At 40.2% G+C, this 20,132-nt stretch overlaps 1 protein-coding gene across 1 annotated transcript; it reads right to left on the reverse strand.

Annotated features, from left to right (window-relative positions):
• Window positions 1-214: 214 nt before the first annotated feature.
• On the reverse strand, window positions 215-20,105 carry LOC115741543 (monocopper oxidase-like protein SKS1). Its single transcript, XM_030675516.2, has 10 exons — window positions 20,067-20,105; window positions 5,706-5,943; window positions 4,533-4,642; window positions 4,162-4,432; window positions 3,889-4,027; window positions 2,672-3,038; window positions 1,926-2,291; window positions 1,427-1,505; window positions 763-962; window positions 215-625 (listed from the first exon to the last, which is right to left on the reverse strand). The coding sequence occupies exons 2-10, from the start codon at window positions 5,844-5,846 to the stop codon at window positions 523-525; spliced, it is 1,776 nt and encodes a 591-aa protein (XP_030531376.1). The 5' UTR covers window positions 5,847-5,943; window positions 20,067-20,105; the 3' UTR covers window positions 215-522.
• Between the last annotated feature and the right edge of the window lie 27 nt (window positions 20,106-20,132).

Genomic DNA, 20,132 nt, shown 5'->3' on the forward strand with positions numbered 1-20,132 from the left:
AGTTGTAAAGTTGCCTACAGTTGGACTTCCAATTTAACAGGGTTCTATTTTGCAGCAATACAGAGTAGAAATAGTATGGAGTACACATATAGTCGCACATCTTGAGAGGCAATTCTGGTGTTGTATACTGCATTGCTCCTGTTGAAATCAAACATATAGAGGATAATACTCAACAACAAGAACTGAATACATCAAGCATGTTGAGCACCATGACTGCAGAAGGAACATAGACAATTTTGTATAAAATCAATTGTGTGCAGCATGGGTTAGTCAAAATCAGCATGTAAATTTGAGGTACATAAGAATGATAAATTCCCAATCACCTAATACAACCCAGAGAGAGAGAGAGAGAGAGAGAGAGAGCATGCCCACCTAAAGATTCAATTAAACTCCTTAACATGTGATATCTCAATCCAAAAACAGTTGCACAAAAAAATTAGCCTCGGATTCTTCTTTCACCAAGGAAGGAAGCTACGCCACCTCCAGAACGGCATTGTAGAATTCTTTATATTGTATGAAAGGTCAGCTGAAAGAGAAAATCGCCACATAAAGTGCCAGCATAAATGTAAACAGCAGTCGCAATTCTCCAGGTATGTTGGAGGTTGAAGATGAGTTACTTTGATTCCTGAAGCAGTGAGAGAAAAAGGTCTCAAAAAAATAATACAAACTGAGTACGTGTGCACTTGCATGCATACGCGCATGGGTGTTTAAAAGAGAGAGAGAGAGAGAGAGAGAGAGAGAGAGAGGATTCTAAAAATATACTTCTGCTTGTACTGAAGTGCACCACAATATAGCACATTATCTGGTCGTGCCATCTCTGTTTGACCATTTTCTTCAGGGTTCACAATTTTCATGTAAGTTTCTTGACCAAGATACCATCTATCAAGATTTTCAGCTCTAATGTTCCAGACTCCAGGATTGTCGAGAGATATCTGGATTGCTGTCCAAGCACCAGGGAAAACCTTCATTCGATACAAATGAAAGATTAAATTACTTGAAGATGCATCTTAGAGACAAATTCAAGGTACATGACTTACACTTTGACAACAATCAACCAACCTAAACTTCCAGTTCTAAAACTTGTCTAAGTCTGCATACTAATTACATTCTTGTACAAACCTAAAGTAATATTCAAAAATAGACATGTAAGTATTCGAATTCATAACCAACTTAGATCCCAGTCAGCAGCTTTAGGGATGGAAGCGAAAAAAAGTCCTTGAACATTAGTTAATCACAACGAACCAATTCAAAAAAGCGACTAAACTGATGACAAGGACCGTTTTCCACTAAGTTGAAGGAACATATCTGGAATCATCTTTTCACTAGGTTAATATAAAAAAAAAACCTACCATAGCCATAGAACTGTCCGGCCCAGTCTTTGAGATACTATTAATCTATGTTAACGAGAAGTAGAGTCCGGACAAACCTGTGTTGTGGAACGGAATATTGCGTCCCAACGATTGTATGTGCCTCTGCTATTCTCTGTCCATTCTCCATAATCCATACTGCAATCATATGAACAATACCAATTATGGATGAAATTGAAAGCTCAACAGAAAAAGCACATAAAAGTCCTTGAGAAATTAACTTGAACTGCACCTCTGATGGATTAGAAATATGGCTACATAAACTACAAAAGAACTTCTCTTTATGTATGAGCATACAGTTCCATGACATGAAGCCATTTACAAACAGTTATCTTCACTAGTGGTCAAAATACTACTAAGCCTTCACTTCGTAACTTTTTGAAAAGCATACGAGGAATGGGCAGTCACTAAAGTTCAAGAAAATGTAGATCAGAGCTTTCATATTATTTCATTAGTACTAGTCGTAATACATTCAGGAAAAAAAACATTAACATATTTGATCTGCAGTTCAGCACAAAAATATTTATCATACGTAAAAGGAATAAGAGAAAAGCTTACCCAACCACAAAAAATGAATAACCATTCACATGAAAGCTCTGCATCACGGTGTCATTGTTCTGCAATATTATCTCTATATAACCTTTATAGGTGGCATTTAACAGAGATGTATCTGCCTGGGGTGGTCGATCCAGGGGCTGACTTGGAAAATCAAGTTTATAATCTCCCTTCACATTATCCTGGTCAGCAAGCCTTATAGGCGTTCCAGGGTTGATAAATGAGATACCATTCAATGTGGCTTTAAGCTTCCCATCGATTGTCACTGGTGGAACACTCTGCAACACGTATACATCAGTCACATTGATTGAACCATAATGGAAAGACCCTTGTGGATTAGGGCGAGCTCCGCTTGCAGTAACATTCTGCCTGCTCAACAAAAAACGACAACTTGAAATTCCTGCAATGATTTTTATGCACCATGCACAAGAAGCCTGTCGCATCTTAATGCATAGCCATGACCGGAAGCCTGTCATATTTTTTGTCTGCTCATTCATTGTTGAGTAAGCAAATTTGCACGAATTTCAGTACTCAAAAAACTGAAAATGAACTTATCAATTATCATGCTAATTGCCTCAACAACTCCATTAACATAAGGATTTAAAACTGACTCCATGCAAAAGTTTCAGCATCACATGGAATCAAACTTGATTTATTAAAGATGCTCATTGTAGTTTCAATATAAATTGTATCAATAACTAATCATCTAGAATAAGTCGATCCTAGATCAATAACAGATGAAAAAGTACCTGATTGATTTTGCCTGATTCATAGACATGGACTTGTCATAGATATCATTAGGTGGGTCAGGTAGAGGGCCAGTTGCTGGTCCTTTTGAGTTAGTATAGTGCAAGATGGCCACACCTGTGACTCTCTGCCAGAGTGATTCATTCACAAATCTAGCACTTGCCACAATGTAGTAGTCAGTGCTGGCATTCTGATCCATTGTTACTAAGAAAGAGTAGGATTGGCCAACATGGATATCTAGGCTCGTATAATTTTGCTGCGCTGTGTAATGGCCTTCTGTCTCCACTAAAAGCAAATTATGATTCTGAATCCTAAAGTTCAAGCTAGTCGACGTCCCAACGTTGTGCACTCGGAAGCGATATGTTTTTCCTGAAAAATAAAATTTCAAGGCTAAGTTTTTTTGGCCAAATCATGTCGAGGATCATTAATGTTTCGATATCTCAGATTATCCAGCAGAAAAGAGATCAAAGATGACCTGCGACCAACTTAACAAACCAGATACACAATTAGAAGATTCAAACTATAAAGTAACATATGATCCATCACAATCCCCTATGCCGGTGTTTGTTCAATTCTTTTCTTTAACATTTTCATGAATATGAATAATATCCCCGCAACCACCCACCTGGGTGGCGCCGCTGATTCGTGCACTCTTCCTCTCGCAAAAGGTCGAGTGTTCGAATCCCGGGGGCGTTGCGGGGTGACTTAACCGGTGGCACGTGTGTGGTGGCTAGCACGTGTTGCCCCCAAGGTTTACCCCGGCTGCCGGCCGTGCGAGGGTTCCCTGGGTCACCAAAAAAAAAAAAAAAAAAATATCCCCGCAATCTATTTCAGTTCATTTCTAAAAATGTAAATGGAAGGCAAGTCTTGGCATATGCAAGTTCTGACAAAAGGTGAAAACTAAACCCAAAGTGGCATGCTATCTACTTGACATTTCATCTCCAACAAAATATTTCTCAAAGTCTAGCCGTCCGTACGTTTGGGCAGGATACACAATCATAATCCTAGACGAACAACCAACACCAATTATTTCGATTCGACTTGCGTAGGAACCTCATAGGGAATAGATGCTTGCATCAAAGGGGATTTTTCCCATAATGAAGAGTGGGACGAATGATTTTTGCTAAGCAGTTGGACATGGTGCGGAGCAGAGTGGGGAAAGGACAACAAATAGCATATTTGACCATATACCATATAGTAGGCGCGAAGAGAAGATTACCTGGATCAACAGTAACAGTTTCGTATGCTATGCCATCAGATACTAGTGTGTTATTGTATCTAAAGGGCCCCTTTCCATTTATGAGAACCCCATCAGGCATCCCGAGGTCTTTTCCAGCATCCAGGGCTGCCCTTAATGCCTGAGAAACATGATCATTTCTTATTCTCAGTGACCAGCTCTTAGCAACAAATAAGGAAATGGACATATACTATGGAGTCAGAGCATAAGTTCACACCGCATGCAAATACAAAAGGAAGAAAACATGAAACTAACCGTATGGTTTCGTGTATACCAATCACCAATCATCAATATGATGTCTCCATCAGGTTGGGCAAAAGGAATAGGAATAATATCCCTATTGTTGATGATGATTGGACCAAAGCCACCTGATGCTCTTTGCAAATTAAGAGATGGGTAGTAAAAGTAGCTGCCAATCTGATCCTTCATTTGAAACTGATAGGTCCAGTTCCATGTTTGAGGGATTGGGCAGTTTGTCCCAAGGACACCATCTTGCCATGAATTATGTCGCATTTCTATTCCAGGCCTGTCATATGATTGAGTCAAACAGCCTCATATATTCTCCCTAAAGAAATATTTTGGACCAAATGAAAACATAGGAAAAAACAAACTAGGTAAAAACCTACCATGTCAGGAGAAGCTCTTCATTCAACTGGTTATGGACATTTATAACAACATTGTAATTAGTGGTAGCATTGATAAGGGGGCCAGGAAACTTCCCATTAACTGCTATAACCTGCAATCAACCATGATGAGATCCATGAAGTTGCTCAAACGTAGCTAAGTTCAAAGCTAGTAGTAGAACTTTATATGTGACTAACTAGCACATGACTCGAGAAAGCACATTAAAGATAAGATGATGATGGGAAAATTGTAACCCAACTCAGATCCTGAGTAGAAAATCAAAATGCAAATCAAGTAGATAACCATTGACCCATCCCGCCACATCAATGACAGAGGAGTAACGAACACAAAAACCATGGAATTGTACAAAGTTAATTGGCGATTGCAACAAAAGCAGCATATAGAGAAACAATTGGTGCGATTGCAAAGAGAAAAGGAAGAACAAACAAAGATAAACTTTGGCTGCTTAGTTGGTAGACAAATACGGGTCAAGGTAAAGGATATTATTGAAGAACTATGGATGTGTTGAGAGTTCCTACGCAAGTCATTGTATCCAGTTACCTCCAATCCCTTCCAGTTTTAAGAAAATCAAATCATACTGGGGAGATAAATCTCCCTCACTCCCCTCTAATTTCTCTCTCTTCAAGATTCGACCATGTATCCTCTCAGGACTGATTTCTGCTAATTTTTCACTGCATCCGTCAGTCGAACTATACATGCAGACAGTATTACTCGTGGTTCATGTGTGAAGCAAACAGAAGGAAAAAAAAAAATGAAAAACAAGGAACAGAGAAATAAAACCACATCGCCATTTCACGAGACAGTGCCTGCCTCCTCCCCCCCCGCGGGCATTTTTCCGCGTTTTCAAGATACTTTCCTTACAGAACGCCGATTTGTTGTTTTTTGGTCTAATTACAGAAACACGATTGACACGCTGTAATCCTACCTCGTCAGAAACCTCCGCGAGGACCAAAAAGAAAGAATGTTGTATAGACGGATGAACCGAACAAATATCACCGCAGAAGCAGTATCAAGGCGACATTTCCTTTGCGGTGTAATGTTGTACCCGCTCGGCAGAGATTCACAGTCGAGCACCATTGGAAATGAAATTCCAACAGTTTTCTCAAATCAAATGAAGGGCAGATGCAGAGTAGAGAGTGGATACATGAACTGACCTGTTGAGGAACGCCGAGCGGCGACGCGGTCTGGTAAGAGAGCTTCAAATCGTAAGAGACGAAAGGATCAGCAGCCAAACATATGCCCCAGAGCAGAGCAATGTGGACCAAACGAAACAGAGAGAGCTGAAGCAGGGCCATAGGAGCTTGTGCTCGCAACGTCGAAAATCAATGAAGAAGCTGAACAGGCACGATCTTACATCGTCGAAACGAGAGAGAAATCTGCAGAGAGAGAGAGAGAGAGAGACTGTAGGAATTTTCTCTCACTTTCTGCGTGCACTGAAGAAGGAGAGTGGAAAACGGTTTCACGCGGTTGCCCTAAAACGGCTCGGTTGGAAAATTGCTGGACTCGTCAACCGGTTACCGGCTACACCCGTTTCGCCGTAATAAGGCCTTTTTGTTTTAATTTTGGGTCGGGATGTTAATCATTGAACAATAATTTCGAAGCCCTTTCTGAAAATTTAGTTTGACATTTGCTAATGACAACGTGGAATATCTACACAGCTTGGCCTCGGCATAAAATATATATATACACAAAGATTATTTGGGCCAAAATTTGATTGATTGGAAATGAAATTTGTTTAATGAAAGGAACATTATCGGTCACTTGGAATCTTGGATGTCCAATCATGCCATTGGAAAGCCCACCTCCCCACATGATTGTCGGATTCATTTCTAGCTATCATCGTTGAAAAATAGAAGGGGTTGGAAGGTGGATTTTATTGTTTTGTAAATCAAAAGACAACGACCTCTTCTTTAATTTTCTTATATACACATTCCTTTACTGAATTACCATAAACATAGTATTGTTGTATATACAAGAAAGGAAGACTCTCAAACGATTTACTTTTTATGCACAAGGTCTAAAGATCAATCTTATAGAGTAATACCTTTCAAATGTTCCCGACGCTAAGTTACACCGAGTTTTCAATGACTTTAAAATGACAATAATAACTTTTCGCGAGTGCCTTTTTTATTTTTTTGTAAATTGTAAGTGCACTTTTGGATTTCTCTTCCTTTGGAAAATGTTCAAACTCTGCAGTGCTTACTTCTGTTATCTTTCTTGGAGAACGGTGGTCGGGCTTAGTGGTTATTATAATCTTTCCTAGCTGTAGAAGAAAAGAAAAAATAATTATAAGCATTGATTGGGAGTATTCATGTGTTGCCTTTGATTTCCCTCCCTTCCCGAGAGTTTCTGCCTTCCCATTCGTTATTACCGGCTGTTCCAGGTCAGCTTCGGAAATGGAGAAGGGAAGAGAGAGAGAGGTGACGGGGACACCCAATAAGTCAAGCCCACAGTACAACACAAAAGCGCTCGAATTTCGCCGTCTCGCTCGTTCTGGATTTTCCCAACGTCCACATTTCCCGCAAAGGCGTCACATGCCACCCGGGCCCCCACCACAGTCGCGAACGCGGGGAGGCAGTCATCACCTGTGCACCCGCACACGGGACCGCACAATCACCAGCCGTCGATGCTTTTAGGGTCGCTCCTCGCATGGACGGTGGGGGATCCGGTAAACTGTGCTTAGTTGGCAACATTTTCAATACTATTCCATCCGAACAGGTTGAGGTGGGCCCCACATATTGAATTTGGATAGACTTTGATTCGTCTGAGAAAACAAATTGGGGTCAATCAATCAATAGGGCCCGAAAAGGAACAGAGAAGTCTGACTCTTTTAATATCAGATTCTCTTCATTAAATGAAAGTATGGTACGACTTTATTTATAGATTTACATAACTTGTCGTGTGATATTCAGCCTTCTCCGTGAAGTGGGTGTCGCGGCCCTGTCAAAGGAGTTTAGGGATGATAAGCGATTTCTAAGGATTTGTAGTGATTCATAGATTGATTTGGACTCTCTCAAATCCTCACCTTGCACGATGGCAGAATTTAAAGACGATTTCGAATTTTGGTGCATGGTTGGATGACATGTGCGTAAGTATATATGCTTCATAGTTGCCATCAATATTTGGAAAATGTAGATTGAAAATCTCGTCGGGTGATGGGAGAAGTCGCACGACTCATACGAAATCAGAGATTTGAGAACGGGGATTTAGTTACGTCAATGTTACCATTAATATCTTTTCGGTATCTAAGTTGAATAATTTTCCTAATTATAGATTTCATGCATATGATTTGAAAGAGTAAGATCTAGAACCTAGAAGTTCATGCAGACGGGAGTATCTAGCTTATCAATCACAATCAGTAAAAATAAATGCGTAAAACAAGGTTCTAGGTCATGCGGATAAAACACATGAAATCGATACATGGCATCTTTAGTAAATCCCCTATGGCTCGGAGAGTGGGTGTTTGGTGTTTGGAAGGACTTTGGGAAGATTTGGAAACAATTTGCCAAAAGGAGCAAAATTGTCATTTTTGAAAAAGATTTGGGATGATTTGAAGACAATATGCTCATGAGGGGAAAAATTATCCTTTTGGGAAAGATTTGGAACCGGAATCTTCAGAGATAGGATCGGCTAGTTAAATGTGCCCATTTTCTAATATTCAAGATTTTTTGCAACGATTTGCCTATGAGGTTAAAATCATCATTTTGGAAAGAACGGAATAGCAAAACTACCAAAAATAGGATTGGCTTAGATGGAATGACCCATTTCCTAATTTTTGAGATTTTTTGAAATTTTCAGAACAATTTGCCAATGAGGAGCAAAATTGTCATTTCAAAAAGAACAGGAGAGAAAAACCACCGAAAATGTGATTGGCCAGCTGAAATGATCCATTTCCTGATTTTGGAGATTTCTCGAAATTTTTCTAGATTTCTGGAATGATTTGCCCATGAGAGACAAAATCGTCATTTCAAGAGAAATCAGAAGGCGACATCACCGTAAATAGGATTGACCACTCAAAATGACCCATTTCTTAATTTTTGAGATTTTTCAAAAATTTTGGAATTTTTTCTGATTTTTTCCAACTTTTTTTAGAATTTTTATGAATTTTCCAATTTTTTTATTTTTTTAAATCATTTTATGACTTTTTTATTCAAAAATATTATTCGGACCAGGTCAGGTTGACCCGGCCCACGCCTCGCGAGCTTCCGACCCAAACCGTACAGGCCCAGTGTCCGCCCACGACCAAAATGACGCTGTTTAGGCAATTTTTATTTGAATTTTCAAAATTTTTCTATTTTTTTATTTTCCAATTTCCTGTCCATTTTAAACAGACACCGCAAAATATGCCACGCGGCGAGATCTCGACTGTCCGATCGGATATTGAATTTTTTAATTTCAGAAAAATGATGGAAAATCGAAATCATGATGCGTGGCCAAACTCGAGCCACATGATCACAAAATATTTTTTAATTTTGTGAAAATCATTTTTAATTCTCAAAAATGATTTTTATTTTCGAAAATTTCATATCACGACACGTGGCACCATCTCCACTGTCGGATCAATTTCTTATAATTTTTTATTCCTAAAAATTGATTTGAACCGACTGTACTGACATGGACGCCACGTGGTGAAGGTTGACTAGTCAACTTGCACGCCGGAGAGCGAATCGCCGGCACCTTGTCCGAACTTTCATTCCAACGTCAAAACCTGCCCGAAACTTTGCAGTCTCTACACCAATCTGATCCTCCGCATCTCTACATCAACATATGTCTATTTTATGTCAAGAGCATACTCTAAACTACTTGTTCATGCTCTCACAGAAGCTAATCTCCGGCAAAGTTTCGTCTTAACCGTTTCTAGCGCGAAACAAGCCATTCAAATCATCAAACAGCGTCTAAGGAATACTTGATGATCGCGAAACTTCCATTTCGTGCGTAACTAACCCACGAGCTCGAGATAGGTTATCGGGTTTGGGGTTGACTTAGTGGTTTTCGTGCAACAAAAACGCATAAAAAGGCATAGATTCAATGTCAGTGATGCATGAGGAGTAATCTGGATCAAAAAGCTCCAAGAATCATGGACTAAATCATGAGTTGCCATTAACACGAGCTCGGGCGGACTGAAACTGGGCTCACCTTTTCCGGCATTGAAACGGCGCCTGACTGAGTTCAAAAGCTTCGTCCCGACTTTGTGAAGCTTGCACACTCAATCTTGCAGCCTGGCTTGCTCTGGATCACTCTAACCAAAGCTTCGAAGCTTCGGCTCCCACCTTCGTCAATGGCGTTTCCCAGAGCCCTAGCAGAGATTTTTTTTTTCCTCTCCTTAGTCCTTACGTCCGTTGTGTGTTCGTAACCGAATGGGAATTCCCACAACTGAAAAACCTATCCAATCTGTTATACCCGATCGACGAAAATCTGAGCGCTCAGGGGAGGGGGTCCTCGACTGTTCAACCTCACGTGCGCGACGTCAAGTCACGTGCCAGAAGGCATGGCGGTGTCGGATGACGTCCGGCCATCGGATCGGGAATCTGGGCGTGCATCAAATGGTCTTCGAAATGGCTTCCTCCTCTCTGCCTTGGATCTGCGCACGAAATGGTAACGGGGACGAAGACAGGTAGCCGGGTCGGATCCATACGACCTGGCAAAACGGCCAAATTTCTTAAAATTGAAGTTAGAATTAGGGTCTATGACACAAATTGCATCTAGAAACGTGATTTTTTTTGTGAAAAATATACTTGAAATAGTGCAAAACCCCCAAATTTTGGGTTTAATCCAATCCGCTACTTGCTTCGAAGTCGCGGGCTTATCCCAACGATGAAGATGCCCTCTTTGAAGTTCGATTTGAGGAGTTTCATCGATCGACCTTCCAAAGGAATCCAAGGGAAAAAGGGTGCGAAAGGGGGGGAAATGGGTGTTAGGTGATCAGTAATGGCATGCAGGGGAAGCAAACGACTTTGGTGAAATGAGTTTGGACAAAATGGCTCGGGCCTCCTCTGAATAAGTTGAAATTGTCGACAGGTCTCGCTCCACTTGCTTCATATAGTTATGATTTTCACTTTGAAGCACAACGTTTGTCCTTTAATGGAATTTATATACATACACACACGTTTTGCACCCTCCATTTAATAACTTTAAGAATTTTTTTACTTTACGTTTCAGGATCCATTCCATCGAACGAATAATTTTTTTTTAAATTACCAAAAAAGGCATAAATCAATTACACTTGCACCAATTCTGTCCTAAATATTTTAATTAGGCTAGTTAATCCTAAACATTTTGAAAATTTGTCAATATAGTCCATTTGACCAATTTTGATTGGAAACCGATGATGTGAACGTTGGAACGCTGAAGTGGAATTTTTTTTTTAAAAAAAATTTGAATTCTTTAGAGATTTTTTTCTTTTCTCTCTTTTATTTTGTTAATTGTTAAGCGTCGACGATCTCCCCTCCAGTTGAGGCCAATGCAACCTTGCTGTCCGCTAGCGAGGTTCGTGATCCTCAATCACAGCTAGGCATGCCACAGCTGGCAAGGACTTGTAGCTTATGTCATCGCCCTTGCCTAGTGGCCGACCGTGGTTGCCGAGCCTCAACCGATGGCCGGCGACCTTTGTCATCCCTTAATAATAATAAAAGAAAAAAATGTAGAAAATTTTAAAAAGAGAATTTGAAATTTTTAAAAAATTCATGTCGGGGTCAGCGGTGCTACGTAGGATGGCAAGCGTCCAACTCACCAATTTTCGATCAAAATTAATCAAAAAGACTACATTGGTAAATTGTTGAAAGGTTTAACACTAAAGTGGCCAAATTAAATGATTTATGACTAAATTAACATAAATATAATTGGTTTAGGATTTTTTGGGTAATTTTTTTTCATGTTCCTGTCCTGAAAACTTGAGTTATTTCCTATTGAACACTTAAGGGTAAGGAGGGCCACATGTAATGGTTTGTAGCCCGGTAAATGCATGGTTCAAATGTTTCTTCCTGCAATAGCTTTGAATAAAAGATGTTATCATGCGAATTGGAATTTTTCTAATTTAGAGTTAATATCATGAAAAAAATTTAAAGTGTTACACATGTAACAGATTTATTGTAAACTGGTTTTAGGTTACCAAAAACCCCAAATTGGATACGTGTAATACATTTACCCTTCGTTAGCTTCCGTCAGATTTACCATGAAATTGCTGAGTTGAATGATACATGACAATAATTGAGTTGACTTAGCGAGTCACGTGAAAATCCGGGGGGATCAATAGATAGATTTTCGGGCATATCTAATAAGACATTCTACTAGTTGTGGAGTTTAGTTCATAGAGCCTAATAATTTGAAGACCATTATCCTTATTTTGTCAAAAACATAGGCGAACAAATAAATTTACCCTTTTACTTGCCAAATTATAGTTATGTCATGTGTCATCCAAATCAACAATTTCATTATAAAGATTGAAGAGAACTAACGGAGGGTAAATGTATCACATGTATATTTTGTTATTTTTCGTGACCCAAAAATTAGTTTTGGGTCACGGATTTATAAGTTTTAGATTTTTTGTGGTATTAAACATGTAATTTGTTGATAGAATGAAATCTTCGAATGGTACAGTAAATTATACGATTTCTTTTTCAATGTTTGTTAATGACGTCCATACCACATGTCACTTTTGTTCTATTGTATGAACTTGTGTGCGCCAGGGAAATTGTTTAAAAATAGTCTTAAACCTTTTATACTTTTGTCAATTCAGTCCTAAACTTTTTAAATTCGTTGATTCGGTCCTAAAATTTTTCATATTTTGACAATTCAGTCCTATTGGCCAGAAATGATTGACATGGACGACGGCCGTCCTACGTGACATCGCCGTTACTAACGTAGATAATTTTTAAAAATATTTTTATTTTTTAATATTTTTTTCTGATTTTATTTTTCCTTTTTCTTTGGCATTAGGCGAGGACAGTCCTTGGTGAGGGTTGCTCGACACCAGTGGGGGCTACCCTCGCGGGGCAAACCTCGACTGATGCTGGAGGAAAAAAGAAATAAAAAAAAGGAAAATAAAAATATAAAAATATAAAAAAGAAAAAAATTAATAAAAAATATATAATTATTATTCAAAATTATCCGTGCTAGCACCAGCGGTACCACGCAGATCTACGTTAGCGATTTCCATCTAATATGATTGAACTGGCAAAAAGTGAAAAGATTTAAAATCGAATCGATAAATTTAAACTGTTTATGATTGAATTGGTAAAAATATAAAAATAAATTAAGATTTTTTTGAAAATTTTTTATTGTGAGTGAACACGTCGCTGGTGAGGGAGTACCGCCCCCGTTATGACCCCAGCCGAGACGTGCAAGTTTAGGTTATTTAAATAAATGCAGCAGCATTGAATTATGTTGGATCACAGCAAGAAACCAAAAGCGTCTCAAATCCTCCTTGCCTGAAAAGGACAAGGAACAAATTGTCGGATGCTAATGGGATTGAAGGGTGCACGTGGAGTAGTTGCCGATAGAATGTAGACAAGCGGGAGCAAATGCCAACGTATCATCTATTAACTTAACCTAAATTAATGACATTATTCAACCAATTAGACCTTCGAGCATTCACGGTTTAATTATTTTACTAGTTCTAATTAAATTTTTGCTAGAAACGAAGATGAAGTAACTGTTCAAATATGGTTCATACTCTCTATCGATAGAAAGACACGAGAATTTCGTTGGATGTAACTTGGGTTTGAGCTCGGCACTAATTAATGTTACATATAATTTTTTGTTTTTGTAATTAAGAGTTGCAACCAAATAGGCTGGAGGTGCTAAATTACAGTGAAATAATCTGGTGGATGTAGCCCTAGTTGTGAACCATGATAAACCTTATATCTCAATTTCTCTTTCTCGCCTTACTCTCTATTTTGTTGTATTTGGGCGCCTAATCCTAACAGTAACTACAAAGGAGTCAAAACCCAAACCCGACACACGAGGGATAAACTTCCAAGGTCGATGATGATTTGTGGGAATTTTGCGGGTTGGACTGAGAGATTACCATTATCAATGAGAGGAATCTGCTAACTCCAAATTTGCTGAAGCGTTCACATTTTTTATTCATTTTTTTTCCAGCTAACAAGAAACCTATTCAAATCGCGTCAATTAATCAATCAGTTGATTAATCAATACTCACGACTTGGTCTTCCAATAGTGCATGATTGGGTGCATGTGACATTGGATTGAATGGCTTGTGGACTAAGCATCGGTCGCGAGTCATTTTGCTCTACAAACAAGGAGATAATATTAACAATCAATAAACTAATCTCAAGAGACGTTCGAGTATCATAATGCATGCAACAACGTTATTTAGGTGCAATACAACTTGCTGTCCAAATGGTCCTCGGGAAATGGGCTGGTCCGAAATTTTAAGTCTTTCAATTTTTTTTAAAGTTTCATGTGCTTTAGGTGGGAAGATAAGAATCGTGCTTCCTTAGTAGCAAAGTCAAAATGTGCGTTTTTCATTAAATGAAACTGCGAATTCATGCACGCCCAACGGTCCCAATGGCAATTCTTAGTTATTGCCAGGCAAGACATGAGTCAGCAAGGTTTGATTAATTCAGCCTCTTAACTTTTGAGGCCAACGTGGGTCCTACCGAGGCCTGAGCGCCGGGGACTTGGGCCCGACCTCCATGGACCGAGGTCACGGTGCCAGGAAGTCGGGGATCTGGGTTTGAGACTTGGAGCCTACCTCGGGTTCTTCGGCTACCCATGAGCAAGTCACTAGCGCACGAATAGCGTATGTCTATTTAAGAAAATTGGTTTTTCTTACGGAATGACGAAAAGTATTTTCTACCTCATTTTGAAGTCTTATCTAAATACCGAAAAGTATTGTCATTTTCCTGAGAAATAACATTTCTCCAAATTTTTTTCCTTTCTAGAAATGTCACATTTTCCGTGAAACACGCGGATCTTAGTTATAGAGTATTTGTTCAGGTACTTTCACCTTCTCGCGTCGCTCGTTCCGTAATTACTAATTAAATCTCTTCCAAGTAAACACTGTTTTCCGAATTAAAAGATGCGTGTTTCAAAACCACAATCTTCCCATTTTGCTTTTCCTCATTCGTTCGAGTTAAACTATTGTTCCACTTGCGAGGAGCGTAGAGCCTTATACTATTCTCGATAGCCTCTCAAGAATAACAGAAGCATCTGGCGACCAGCCGGATCCAGAGGCGGAGCTGTCACACATTTTGTCGGTCAGTACGAAGTCAAAGTTCGCGAAAACTGATGAAATAGTTCTTTTACTTTGTCTGACATCGAAGGTTGCTACTTACTCGCATTAACAAATCTCCTTCGCCTTAACACCGATCTCAAGACTTTGCCCGAATCTTCTCGTCGGATTCTTTTCCAAATCCCATGATCTCTAATTGCTCGTCTTAATCTGAATACTAAATTAATTGTGGAAAGCAATACGGGCCCAACTAAAAAAGCCCAGATATGGCCCGGGCTGTTCCTGCTTTTGGGCTCGATTCATTCCAATTATTCGACTCAGAGCTTCAAGCAGTCCCGAGTTAAGGACGTTGAAGAAGAAAGCAATAGTAGCTCATGTCAGTGCATTCCGTCCCGACTAGTAGGTTAAATATGAAAGTGTTTTAAGAATATGGTTCGAGTCCTGTATGAATTAGGTATGGATCATTATATTTGTAACTCGTAAATGGCGAACATTTTCGATCCGACTTGACCCACATAATTGATTTACGAGTCTAATTGTAACTCGTAAATGGCGAGCATTTCAAAAACTGACGGCGTGGGAGGGTTAGGATAACCATAGTTGTTGGACAAAAAGAAAAAAAATTTCTAAGTAATTGTTTCCCGATTGGATTCGATGTCGATAACGTGACAGCTGCTCGTGCAGCGTGATTGATCCATGAGTATAAAATGCTGCATTGAAGTCATAGTCATTGTTCATACTCGGTGAAAAATTTACAATGATAATCCTCGAGCAATTCGTTCACACACGCGCGAACAAGTCAGTTTAGTATATGCTTACATTTCTACGTGGGGGTAACCATGAAAGCGCCCCGACGATCGAGATGACGAAGAACAAAGCCGGAGAGCATAGCCACAACCACTGCGCCGACTACCGCCATGCCGCCGACCATGTGAACCACCCTCCGCAACTTCCCTTTCTCCCCTGCTTTCTCTCTCCCGTCCTTTCCTCTCTCCTCGCTCTCCAATCCCTTCGCCGGTCCGTCACCTTCCTCAGCAACCAGCAAATCGGGCCACTCATGGACCACCGGATCCTCCTTCTCTTCTCCCCCGTCGTCGTTGTCGTCGGTGCGGAGGCACGATTCGGTGCACGAGCACACGGAGACATCCTCGGCTGGGCCGACCACGTCTTCGTCTTCACCGCTGTCCCAGGCACGGAATGTGGACTCAAGATCAGTGAGCCGGCGGGCAACGTGGTGCAGGTGCTGAGGCCGCTTGGGATCGGAGGCGAACTCGGCGGACAGCAAGTTGTGGAGGAAGAGGAGGCGCTGCCGGATGCAGTGAGACAGGAACTGGCGGGACGGGGTGCTGGAGGCGGGGAGAGAGAAGACGGGCTTGAGTTCGGATTCGGCGTCTTCGAGCTTTCTCTGCAACATGAAGTATCGCTTCGTCATGCCTGCGTTGTCCCCGCTCGTCGACGAGGCTTTGGAGCGTCACTTGACAATGCGTTTGTATAATTTTTTGAAGGTTTCTTAGGCGGGAGATGGAAGGTTACGTGGAGGAGGCGGTTACGAATTCAGGATGCGCGACGGTTGACGGATAGTCGAGCTGGACTGTTGGCGCGCTTTCTAAGCCTTTTGGGCCCAAATATGGTTCTCCTTGTAATTCAAACTCGGCCCAATATGCAACTTTGAGCCCGGCATGAGAAGATTTGCCGTTAATACGTATGGAGTCCGCCGCAGAAGTTCCATGAGAAAATTGTCCAAAAAGTCCTAAATCTATTGTACGGCGATCAATTCAGTTCTAAATCTTTTAATTGTATCAATGTAGCCCTAAACCTTTTGACGATTTATCAATTTAGTCTTAAAAATTTTGACCATTTTTCAATTTAATCTTAAACATTTTGACGATTTGTCGATATAGTCAATTCGGCTAATTACTTATGTTTAGAAGTAAATTGGCAAAACTTCAAAAGATTTATGAATAAATTAACACAGTTGAAATGTTTACAATTAAATTAGCACAATTAAAATATTTAAAATTAAATTGATCATCGTGCGATCAATTTAGAACTTTTTGGACAAATATCTTGAAATTTTATTAATTGGATCATGGGCATTTGCGACACGACGGAGGGTGCTTGAATTGCTGCTTTTTGTTGGAGAATGTGGTCAAAAGCTGCTGGTAACTAGGGAGACATCTTTCTCGATTCGGGTGCTTCCTGTGTCTTGTTTTACTGACTGTATTAGGAAAAAATAAGGATCAATTCTAAGTGATGCCCACTTTTTCTCTCGTTGACAAAATCTCGAATTGCCTTTTTCCCGTATTCTCTAACCGGAAGCGTCTTAGATGGGTTGTATAATAAGCTCTGTTCATGTCGTACGTGCACACGTTTAGCTATGTACGTACATTTCGTAATGTGAGCATTTCGTAATATGGACATCAATAGTTAAAACTTGTTGTGTCGTTATCGTAATTTGAAATGATGGATCTCATCCTCCGTCGTCATTCCTTCGTCGTGCAAGCCAGATATCTTAACAAAGGTGCTCGTCCATTTTGAAGTTGATTATGTGACTACGAATTGCATCTAGTCAATCATATTCATAAGTTTTGATTATAAGCCGTCAATTACTCTTGTTTTTTTTTTTTTTTACTTGTAAAGAAAAGCTTACGCAGCCACTGTACCTGTCTAAATATTTGTTCCGGAGAGACAACCTTCGACGTACGATGGCTATCATGTATAATCACCATAACAAAAGGAGAAACAAGGGTTTCCGACCCCCCAAAGAAAGGGGAAAAAAAAAAAAAGTCGAGGGAAAAAACTATGTTCGTGCATTATCGAAGAATTAGTATCCAAAAGCCGTGAGCCACCTCTCGTGGCTCTATCACTTTCTCTCTCTCAAAACGGCGTCTCTACAGACAACGGGAAAAAAAGGGACAAAAGACCTACCTGAAAAGTATATTTTGAGATTAATGGAAGGTTAATGTAGCTTCTAAACTACAGTGCAACTGTGCTAGTGCGATTAGCGGAGCAAAAACCATCAGCTAATCAGTTGTGAGAAGGCGGCCGCATCTTTGGTCGGGAATAATCGGAGAAGAGACCGGGAGAAGTATCGAAATGGCGTCCCATCGTGGTGCCTGAAACCATTCTCTTTCCGTGCTTCACTTCCGTGGCCATGCGGTCCAGGACATCTACCGTGGCGACGTCTTTAGCGCTTGATGTCTTGCGATACTTCTCGTTTGCTTTTGTTACTCCTTCCCGATGTGTTTCGATGTGGATCATTAGTTTAGCCTTCTCTGCTACCTGCATGATTGAATTACACAAGCGTCAGCACTGCTCTTACAATGCACTATAAAAAGCCAAGAAATGAGACGTTCTTGCTTGTATAGCGCTGATATGCTTTCAACTCGCCGAACGAGATCGAAACAAATGTTACATAATTTGATTACCGATCACACACCAAGTGTGTGGAAGTATCATACGAGTTTGGGGGTCGATGTGGTGGACGGCGACATGGTTTATGATATGAGTTGTTTGTCTTTGTGCTAGCTAACATTCGAAATCACACACGTATGAATCATAACACTTTACCTCGCTAAAAGAATGAGGGCTCTTTCTCCCACCGGCATCGGCTCCAAGAAGGCGAGCATTAGATGCATGCATTCGAGGACATAAAAGAAGTATCATGAGCAAACAAACGGCGGAGGACATGATCAACTTCACGTATGCGGAAGCTATGAAAAGAGGGCAACCAACAGATGAAGGATATAAGTAGGAAGACAATGGGTTCGTTTGAAGCTTTCTGTAACTCCAGATCTCGGGCTCTGAGAGGAAGACAAAGCATATATGCCTCTTTCCCCCTTCTAACCATCGCTTTGATTTCTATATATAAATGTGACAAAGGAGTTTCGAATAAGGGCACTTTCATTCATGTGAGAAATAGGCTTTGTTGACCATAAAATAGTCCACTCCAGTCCACACCTCAATGCCTCTTAATATGATTATAGTAAAAGACAAGGCAGAAAAGTGTCGTGCCTTTTAGTTGTCCAGAGGCTCTTTGCAAAAAGGTTGATGCTGACAATGGCAAGATGTGAAAAGTTTTCTACCTTGCATGTGCAATAGGGAATAGCTAGGCCTTGTTGTGGACACATGTTGTGTTGACTAATTAACCGTACGTAATTAGTGGATGGTATTTTATGGAATGAAGGCCGTCTTATCGTGTGTGTGTCTAGAGAGAGGTTGGCCCGACATGTTCCTTACATACCTCTGTAAAATGAATAGGTTAAAATGAGGAGAGAATGAAATTAACAGATAAATCTTTATCATTTTAAGCCTTCGTATATTCACGAAAAGGAATGATAGAAAACATATTTTTTTAAATGCAATTGTTTGTATTGCTTACAAAAATGCTTTTCGCTCCTTCCAAGTATGATATATGGTTGGAAAGCAAGTTTTGTAACAGAGCTAATGAGACCATGCCCCAAATACCGGTGCATCCCCCCGGGCCCTTTGCTGCTTTGTTTGCACCTTCAACTTAATGAACGAGAAATATTTTTACCGTTCACGAAAATATTTAGACGTAAATTGTTATCGATAATACAGATATTTTTCGTTAACTAATTATTTTAGATGATACGAACGATTACTTTTAGAAAACTATGCTCTGATTCATTTACTTTTCGAGAAACCAATGGAGCCAAAATAGAGTACAACTATCATCTCCTGTTAGTTTACCCTTATCTTGAGGTAATATCGTCTTTAATATAGCAATTTTAGCGTTGCGAAATGCAAGACGAGGTCCAGAAGGCGGAATAGTCTGGACGCACATTGGGGAACATCTCAAAGCACAAGAGAACGAGTAAAACGCTCCCATGGGTCAATCGGAAAAGCCAAAAGAAGAAGAAAAACATTGTTTATGTAAGAAGGTGGACATGGGACCAATAGAAGTGGGAAGTTAGTGTAAATAAGACAAGACTAGGAAACCAACCAACCAAACAACCCTGTCTTGCTCCCTGTCCATTACCTTCGGTGCCATGTCGTTTGATTTCAAGGTGGTGGCTCCGGGTTTGTCGCTACTGACCGACCCCAACAAGCAACTCCCCACATTTCGAAGGTCGACCTTCTCTTTACTGTCGTTAGCAAGCTCCTCTTCCACGAGTACCGAGACATGAATTTACTAGCTTTATTTAAACATTATCCTGTCACATTGTCCACAAAGACCATAGGACTTTGCACAACATACTATAGTCATCCCTAGGCCATCCCGCAGAACTCCATTCATCGATAGATGTAAGACATGCACAAACTCCACAATCCACTGGAAACCACTTCAATGTTCACATGAGAGAGAGAGAGAGAGAGAGAGAGAGAGAGAGAGATTGTTTGCAAAACATTATGACGGATTGGA

This window comes from Rhodamnia argentea, chromosome 7 (assembly GCF_020921035.1).
Source record: "Rhodamnia argentea isolate NSW1041297 chromosome 7, ASM2092103v1, whole genome shotgun sequence".
NCBI lineage: Eukaryota > Viridiplantae > Streptophyta > Magnoliopsida > Myrtales > Myrtaceae > Rhodamnia > Rhodamnia argentea.

What these genes read in the sequence shown, in the direction of transcription:
- LOC115741543 (XM_030675516.2), bottom strand. Translation starts at nt 5,846, where the DNA reads ATGGCCCTGCTTCAGCTCTCTCTGTTTCGTTTGGTCCACATTGCTCTG. An exon ending in GAAGAGCTTCTCCTGACATG is followed by an intron (nt 4,433 to 4,532) that starts GTAGGTTTTTAC and finishes ATCATATGACAG; the next exon opens with GCCTGGAATAGAAATGCGAC. An exon ending in AATCAGGCAAAATCAATCAG is followed by an intron (nt 2,292 to 2,671) that starts GTACTTTTTCAT and finishes TTTGTTGAGCAG; the next exon opens with GCAGAATGTTACTGCAAGCG.